At 53.5% G+C, this 8537-nt stretch overlaps 1 protein-coding gene across 1 annotated transcript in view; it reads left to right on the top strand.

Annotated features, from left to right (window-relative positions):
• FOXC1 (forkhead box C1) overlaps positions 1–4349 on the top strand; it is a 6171-nt gene extending 1822 nt beyond the window's left edge. Inside the window, exons 2-3 of the mRNA XM_014940768.1 lie at positions 3147–3328; positions 4033–4349. Of these exons, the coding sequence (XP_014796254.1) occupies positions 3147–3328; positions 4033–4349 (499 nt within the window). The remainder of the gene's footprint in view (positions 1–3146; positions 3329–4032) is intronic.
• Positions 4350–8537: the final 4188 nt, after the last annotated feature.

Below are 8537 nucleotides of genomic sequence, written 5' to 3'. Positions count from 1 at the left end.
CCCTCCCTTCCCCATCCCTTCAGGTCATGCCCCGTGTTCAAAAAAGGGGGCGAAAGTCCAGCGTATAGTACCAGCTTCTTCCCTCCGCCCCCCCACCCCCTTTCTCTTTTACAAGGACTTGTTTTAAAATGTAAATTGCGACATAGTAATTTATTTTTAATTTGTAGTTGGATGTTGCGGACCAAACGCCAGAAAGTGTTTCCCCCCTTCACTGAAAAGTGACGTTAAAATTGACTGAAACGCTGATTTTTTCACTATATATAAAAAGGGAAACTGTATTAATCTTATTCTATCAATATTTTTCCTTTTTTTTTGTTGAAAATATTCTGAAGGTATTGCATTGTTTGTTTATTAATAAATTACCATTCAGTTGGAATGATCCTTTACACGTCTGTATATTTTAATACTTTCATGTAGAGAGAGAGAGAGAGAAAGAGAGGGAAAAGGGATTTCATAACTAACTTTGTCGCTGGAACAGCTCGTTCCCCTCCGCACAAATTCCAGAGACCATTTAGGAACTGCCAGGTCGAAAAATCCCTTTTCAGTCTCTTCTGCAATATGTTCCACTTAGTCAGCTCGCCTTATCCGCTAGGAAAAAAATACTTTCCCATGGCAGCTCTGAGTTGGCAAATAAACAAACACGTTTTCTTAGCAATTAATGGGCAAGACCTGGAAACATTTGACCATACACAGTAGTATGACAACATTACGGCTTTTTAAATAATATGCCTATGTAAGGATATACTAAGCGATAACTCCGAGGTAGAAGTACATGCACTAGATTCCTGCCCTTGTGTAACTGTGTATATATCGAGCTATCGATCTCTGTGTGTGTATTTCAAATGTATTTATATATAGGATTTACATATGTATCTATATTTAAAGAAGGATTACGTATTTATTTATAGCTTCATATACGCATTGCATATGTTTCTAAACTCCACAGTGTATAGTAGAAGCCAGATATTCTGTAGCACGTATATTCTTAAATATAATGTGAGCATATAAATCAGCATATAAATCACTGCTTCGTAGAATTGATAGCGATGCACGCAATCACATCCGTGAAGCCGCTTCTGTAATATATATTTTTAAAGTACTATTCTATTATTTCAGAAAAAAAAAAAAAAAAAGTAGTTAGATAAAGGGGCGCTTGTACGGGCTTCCCTTACACCTTTATAGCACTGCTTTACTCCCGTCCTTTAGGGACATTACTGGTCTGTTGGAAGTGCCCTAATTGCTCGGACTGGAATTATTTTAGAAAGACTTTGTGTAGAAGAATTTTTCTTACGTAGTTGTTTGGGCGCCTTTTTTTTTTTTTTTTTTTTTTTTGGTCTCCTTCCCTTCCTCCTTTTTCCTGAAATCGGAAGAAAAAAAAAAATATTACCAGGGTAGTAGATGAGAGCTGCACAGACTGACGTCTTGTCAGATCAAGAACCTCACCTTTGGACAATTTGCAATTAAGATCCTACGGGCAATGGGGATCATCTTCCCCCTTTGTAAATAACTACCAAAATGCAATAAATTCATTAACTTAAAAGAATCTGCCTTGTCAGTCAGACTTGGGAAGAAGATTATTTGATTACAGAAATCTAAGGCCTAAAGTTTGCTTTCAAGATAATACAGTTTCCTATCAGTATCTCTTATCTAAAGACAACACTTAGCAGTAATTGCTGTTGCATTGTTAAGGGTTACACTGTAAATAAATACAAAGGTATTTACAGTTAAAGCTTATTACCTCGCTTTTGAGCTGTGCTTCCTCCCCAAAGCAATAATCTAATATTCAGAAAACACCTTCGGCCGATCGAATGAACCGTGTGTGTGTCATTTTATAACGTTGGCTTAAAATATGTTTATTTAAGTACCGCGTAGTCCTTGCCATTTCGTGCGAGTAGCTCTACAGAGATTACCGGCCTTATATATATATATATATATATATTTATTTGTTCGCTGAGTTGCGTGAGAGAAACTCAAACCGCTCCATCGTCCGGTTATGGTAAAGCTGAAGCGAAGCTGAACGCTTTTCGCTCCGGGAGCACGTTTAAATCGCAGTTTTTCACCAGAAAGGGGAAATAAAACGTTACCTATTCCCGGTCGGGCTCGCCTTCTGCTCCCCACCGTCCTTCTCCCGGTGCCGAGCCGGGGGAGCAGCGGAGTTTGGGGGTCCCATCTCCCCCTCTCCTTGCCACCGAGGTTCCCGAGCCGGGGGCACAGCGAGGCTTTCGCCACCTCCCTCCTCCGCTCCCCGTTACCGGAGAGGGGAGCCCCGGCGGCGGCAGCTCCCTCTGCCCCCCGGCCGCTGGGTTTGCCGGCGAGGTGGCCGCCATTCCCGCGTTATTTAAAATAAAACTAAAAATCAAAGAAAGGAGAGGGTAGAGAGGCGATGGCGTGTTGTATTTGCCTGTTATTTTTGTCACGACCAGGCGCCGGCTTTCCTGTATTTTGGGTGTTTTCCCCGGCGGTCTCCAGCGGTAGGGTGTTTGTGGCGAAAATAAATAGGAGGGTCGGCTTGTTTAATCATTGCCCGTTGGTGGTGGTGCTGCTCAGCTGTGGAGAGCTGTGTGTGTGTGTGTGTGTGAGGAGCTGCAAGTGCCGTCTGTAATTACCGTTAATGCCCCGGCCGCCCCGGGGCGGCCCGCTGCCCTCCGCGGCCCCGGCACCGCGGGGCGACCGCGCAACTTGCACTCCCCGCGGCCCCGGCTGCAAGTTTTGTTAAAAAAAAAATAATATATATATATACTGTTTTTAAAATTATTATTATAATCCTTTTTTTCTCCCTCTCCGCACAGAAATTGTTCATAACGAAAATAACATTAGCGGTGCGGAGGGACTCCCCGGCGGGCAGGGAATTGCGCGGGCTTGGCAGCCCCAGGCGGCCGGTACCGCGGGGTCCCTGCGCGGGGTTGCGCGGACGGTGGGGCAGCCGCGCCGCTCTGCGCTCCGCCGGGCCGGGGTCTCCGACGGGAAAGGGTCCCTGCTGCTGGGGGGAGGAGGGGGCGGGGAGGCCCGAAACCTTCCCGGGGCTGGGGGGCAGAGCAGCGGACGGGGCGTCCGGACCCTTGTCCCCATTGTCCCTCCCTCCCCTTGCGAACAGGAGGCAAAGCCCGGTGTCCCTTCTTGACCTGTGATTGATTGTCTCCCAGCAGAATTGCGACTGCCCTGAACGCCCAAAGAGATGCGGTCCGACCCTGCGCGGCGGTGGGCGCGGGACTTGCGCCCAGGCGGAAGCCGAAAGGTGCCTCCGTCAGGCCTCTTGCATCTTTGGTGGCAGCCCCGACAGCCAGAGGGGACGCTCGGCCCCGGCCCGGCCTGCGGAGTTGGCCATTAGGTGCCAGGTTAGCACGGCGCTTTGTGTTGTATTTTTAGTTCAAGGTGTGTTTTTTTCTTCTTCTTTTTTTTTTTTTTTTTTTTTTTTTTTTTTTTTTCTGTTCCAAACTATCGCTTTGCTTTTCCTCTAGAAAAAACAAAACAAAACAAACCACTTTTTTTTAATTATTATTTATTCATGTGAGGGCCCATTCCGTTTAGCTGGTTGTGGTGGTTTATTTGCTCATCTGTCACCAAAACTGAAGAAAACAGATAAGCGGAATATTCTCCCTTCTAAGTTTTCTCCTCGGAATTTCTTCTTCAAGCGAGTGACAGTTCATCTTATGTTCTGCAAAGGTCATAACCCAAAAATAGCGGAGAAGTGCATGCAAATAGTTTGAGAGGACATGGCTTAAAAACCCCTTCCCTACCTCCATAGGCCAGGTCAGAGGGAGAACATGGTGAGACTGTGTTGTGGATGGAGACGTTAAGGGAACGTTTCCAAATGGGCGTTTCACGATGTCTGGGGCACTTTCTGAAAGCCGCGAAGTTCGGGAAAGGCGCTTGGAAGTTACCACGGGAATATTTTCATAGTCGGGTTTAATTTCGCAATTCTTTCGGTAACCCAGGGGTTGCAGCGCGGGTGACCAAACCGGGGGCAGTTCGGCAGCAGGCCGCCCTCCCCCAGAAATATGGGGCGAGCTTAAGGCTTCGCTCTGGACCTAGGGAGGCTTTGCTTGCGCGTTGCGCGCAAGGAGCGCACGCAAAAGCCGGCGCGGGATTTGCGGGAGGCCTTTGCGCGGGGCCGCCGCGCAGATAGGAGAGGTGGCGCAGGGTTCTGCACCCGCGGGAAAGAGGGGCGTGAGGTGACCCCGCGCAGCCCGCGGTACGTGGCCGGGGTGGCTCAGGGCAGAAGCGTGCAGCGCCGAGGCGCGCACATGGCTGCGCGGGCGCGCAGGCAGGTACGGGAGCGCTGCGGTGCGGCGGGGCGGCTGGAAGCGCTGCCCCCAGCCTCTTCCCGAAAGCACCCGTTTCAACATTAGCTTTTAATGAATTTCGCTTGTCAATTAATTTAAGCCCCTCGGCGCGGTCAGTCCATTTTCCCCCCGGTTCCCTGTGTTGCGGCCAGGCGCGCAGGCTCAATGCTTCCCTCATTTTAAGTTGCGCAGGTGGGGTTGGGTTTTTTGGGGGTGGAGGGTAAGGAGCGCGGCGGTGGGTGCCTCCGGGTTGCCGCAGGTGGTGGCGCCCAGGTTTCCGCGGTGAGCTGCGCAAGAAGCGCTCCGCGTGGCCTAAAGTGTGGCGTAAGGGAGCTGCTGGGTGCTCCCCTGGGACGTGCGTGTGTTTCGGGCCGCCGGCATCTCGCACACGAGCTCACGGGCTGGGAGGATGCCACCTACCCGTCCCTCGGTGTGGTATCCCCCACCCCTCTTTTTTTAAAATTATTATTATTATTATTTTAATTTTTTTTTCTTTTCCCTTCTGCCTCGCCTCCCCGGCGGCTCGTCTGCGTTGTGAATCCGCCCCAAAGGTGGTGCGGTGCCGCGATGAACGTAGCCCTCCTGGTTTAATTAGGCTGGGGCTCATAAAGCCATTCGCTTCTTTCCAAAGTAATAAACAAACGTCGCGTTAGGTCAAGATTGATGGTGTCCATGCAATAAAAACGGGCCAGGTCAGGAAGGAATAAAATTCAATCAGAGCTCGCGGAATCATTTTTCAGGGGACAGAAAAGACAGAAAAGGAGACGGGGGTCAAGGGAGACGATGTCGCCATTCACAACACACCAGCCGGGAGGGAGGAGGGCGAGGGTTAACGAGCGATTGTTTTTTATCAAGCGGAGCCTAATTGAACGAAACAATAGCCGCATCGGCGGGGGAGGGCCGGCTTCTTGTGCGGGGGAGTCTCGGCGGGGCCCGGCTGCAGCCCGCACCCCAGCGGGCACCGGGGACCCCTTCCAGCAACGCTGTGTCCCCCCCGTCCCCCTCTTAAAAGTTTACACGTGCACCTGGGGCAACGGGCAGGTCTCCTTGTCCTAGTCGGGGGTGGGACGGGGGGCTGGCAGCGCAGAGAGAGGTAGCAAACGACCAGGTGCTTATGGAAGTGTGGAAGGAGAGCAGGAACCCTTCATTTTGCAAGAAAGCGTCCGAAAAAGCCTATTTGGAGGGCTTGAAGTAAGCCCCAGCTCGCCCGAGGGTCCCTCCGGCTGGTCCGGCAGGAGCAGGGGGGCCCTCGGTGTCATTTGCTGATGACCCCTCTCCCCTTGCTTTTAGCTCTGTGGGAAGGCTGCTGGCGTCCAGAGATTTTGGGAAGCGGCGGAGGTATTCGCTGGGCACCCGACGGGCGGTGGGTGAAGGCCCCAGCTCCGTCGGGGGGTGGCCGGGGTCGGCGGAGCGGGGGCCGTGGTGTGTGGGGCGCAGGCGGTGGCGCAGCCCCGCAGGGAAAGCCCCCGCCGTCCAAAGGGCTCCTTTTCGTCCTCGCCTGTTTCTCCAGCCCGACGGCGCTTTGCCGGGGGGGCGGCCGGCAAACCCTCCCTCCCTCCGGTGTGCCAGCAGGGTTTGGGGGTGGTGGGGAATTCTTCCTCGCCCCCCACAAGCAAACGCGTCTGTTGCGCGCAGCTCCGCGACCTTCTAGGCCCGTAACTTGTGCCTTCCTTGGTACGCGTGTGCCGCAAAATAATAGCTATTAAAAAGCACCGAGATGGGGGAAAGCGACCCGGGCTACCGGTGAGAGCGAGCTCACAAGCTTTCCGGCTGAATGGGAATTGGGTGGTCGGCGATTTTTTCCTTTTTTTTTTTTTTTGCCCCCTAAATAAACACAGCTTGAAACGACTTGGGTGGGCAGAAGGGAACAATTTGTGAGCCAGAGAGCAAGTGAGCTGGGCAAGCAGCTGGCCCGCGACTTACCTGCTGGGGACTTTCACCTGACCTTTAGGTGTCAGGGGGCTCGGTGGCGCGGTGTGTTACCCCGCATTCGGGTCACTCGCTTTGGGCTGCCTTCAGCAGAATTAAAAACACCAACAGTGAAACCCCCAAACTGGAATCCCCCCCCTCCTTTCCAGCCCCCACCACCTCTGGGGAGAATGCAGGAAAACCAACACATTTAGAACCATTAACTCTTAAAATAGCTGAATTTCCTCCAGTAGAAAAAAAACGCAAATTATTACACTCATGAGTTCAGGATATTTATATATTATATGAATCGATGAATAAACGGGTCATATCGCTACAGCCGTCGTCCCTCGGAAGGCAAGGGCTCGGTTTAGAAGGAACGCCATAGCCGTTTTCCCCCCACCGTTACTGGAATTTACTTACTTGCCAGAGCATTTAAGCGGCCGAGTTTAATTCTTTTTTTTTTTTTTCAAAAATTTAAAATAAATATTTGAAATAAGGAAAAAGAAGAATGTTTTCCATTGAACGATAATGTGAAAAGTACTGATAATACCGTCCAAAGAAGAGGAGAATTGTTTAAACAATGTCGGTGCTTGCGAGATTGCCCAGTATAAATACATTCGCGCTGCCTTTTTGATGCGGGTTTCTACTGGGACTCCTGTTCTCTATACGCGTGTGTGGCGTACAGATACGCGTTTCCCCACTCCGATTGCGGGAAATAGCTCTGGCAGTCGCAAAGCTTAGCGGAGGGGAACGTCGTCCTGCCAAGCCCCGTCGCCCTGGGACGGGGGTGCCCGGTTGCGGGACGGGTTGCGGGCGCTCACGCACCTCGCCTCTGCCAGCGAGAAGCTGCTCGCCGCTCTCCCTGAGCGAGGATTTATGCAAGCGCTGGCGGCCAGCGCTTCTAACCTCGCCTCTCAAGGATGGGATGGATTTAAACCCCAATAACGAATTGCAGCAAAATTACGGCTTTCTCCCGACGCCATTCCCCGCCCCGCAAGCGCTCCGCAGGGGCGGGGATGGGGGGGGTGTGTGGGGTGGGTGGGTGGTGGTGGGAGAAGGAGCGCGGAATGAACCGGTGCGAGCTCATTAGCAAAGCAAAGGTTGCAATTAGCGTCTGCTGCTGCGAACCGACCTCTCCCCCGCCCAGCCTCCCCCTAGCCCCCATCACCAAATAATTGCAAAGTATCTGTTGATGTTTTTCTTCCACCCGTCAAAACGTTGGAGCTCTGCCTGCTCCAGCGCTCCTTTCTGGTTTGTTGTGACTGGAGACAATGCTCCGCCAGCGAAGTACCAGAGGTGAAGGGGGGTCACCAGCAGGACAGGCAAAGAGCGCGGCCCTCCGAGCCGCCCGGGGGCCTCCCCTCCATTCCCACCCCTCCAAACCTGCCGCCCGGAGGAGAGCGGGAGGGTGGGCGGGCGACCCCCGCCCGGGGCGGCCGGTTCCCCTCTTTTCCTCACCCTCCTCCCCTGCCGGGCCGGGAGAGCGGAGAGGATGTGACCCTCATGTCCGCCCGGGGTGGGGGTTTATCCGGGTTTTACCCGGGGCGGCTGCTTTATCAGCAGTGGGCAACGGGGGGGGAGACGGGGGATTCCTACGTTCCCCCAACTTACACTTATATTTCATTTTTCTAAATCCAGCCATGGATCTGTCTCCGTGCGCCACCAGGGCCGGCCGCCTAGCCATCTCCCACTCCCGGGCACCGAGCAGCGGGTCTGTCCCCCCACTCCACGTCCCCCCTTCCTCCCGCCCTGGCCCCCCGCCCCTCCTCGTTTTTACCCTTCAGGCGAGCAGGAGGTGTATTTTTAGTCGGCGCTGGCGGTTTTTTGCTCCGCGACCCCGAGGAACACCCCGTCGCTTTGTCTCGCCGGCCTTCCGCAGCGGGGCCGGGGCGGCGGGCGGGGGGGCTGCGCCACCGGCAGGCCCCGGGGCAGGGCCGACCCCCGCCCAGGCCCTCCTGCAGCGGTGGCGGGGGCTTGTGCTCCCGTTGGGAGACCCCCCACCGCAGGCCTCCGTCGCGCTCCTTCCCCCCTGCGGGGACTCTGCAGCCCGGGAGCGGCCGGTGGTCCCGAGCGCCCCTGAAAGGCCTCGGGAGAAGGAGAAATAATTTTTATGCAATTAGCGTCTGCTGCTGCGAACCGACCTCTCCCCCGCCCAGCCTCCCCCTAGCCCCCATCACCAAATAATTGCAAAGTATCTGTTGATGTTTTTCTTCCACCCGTCAAAACGTTGGAGCTCTGCCTGCTCCAGCGCTCCTTTCTGGTTTGTTGTGACTGGAGACAATGCTCCGCCAGCGAAGTACCAGAGGTGAAGGGGGGTCACCAGCAGGACAGGCAAAGAGCGCG

Source organism: Calidris pugnax, unplaced genomic scaffold (assembly GCF_001431845.1).
Source record: "Calidris pugnax isolate Ruff unplaced genomic scaffold, ASM143184v1 scaffold8, whole genome shotgun sequence".
Taxonomy (NCBI): domain Eukaryota; kingdom Metazoa; phylum Chordata; class Aves; order Charadriiformes; family Scolopacidae; genus Calidris; species Calidris pugnax.
Note: the sequence above shows the minus strand (reverse complement) of the source record. Positions and strands in the feature narration are given on the sequence as shown.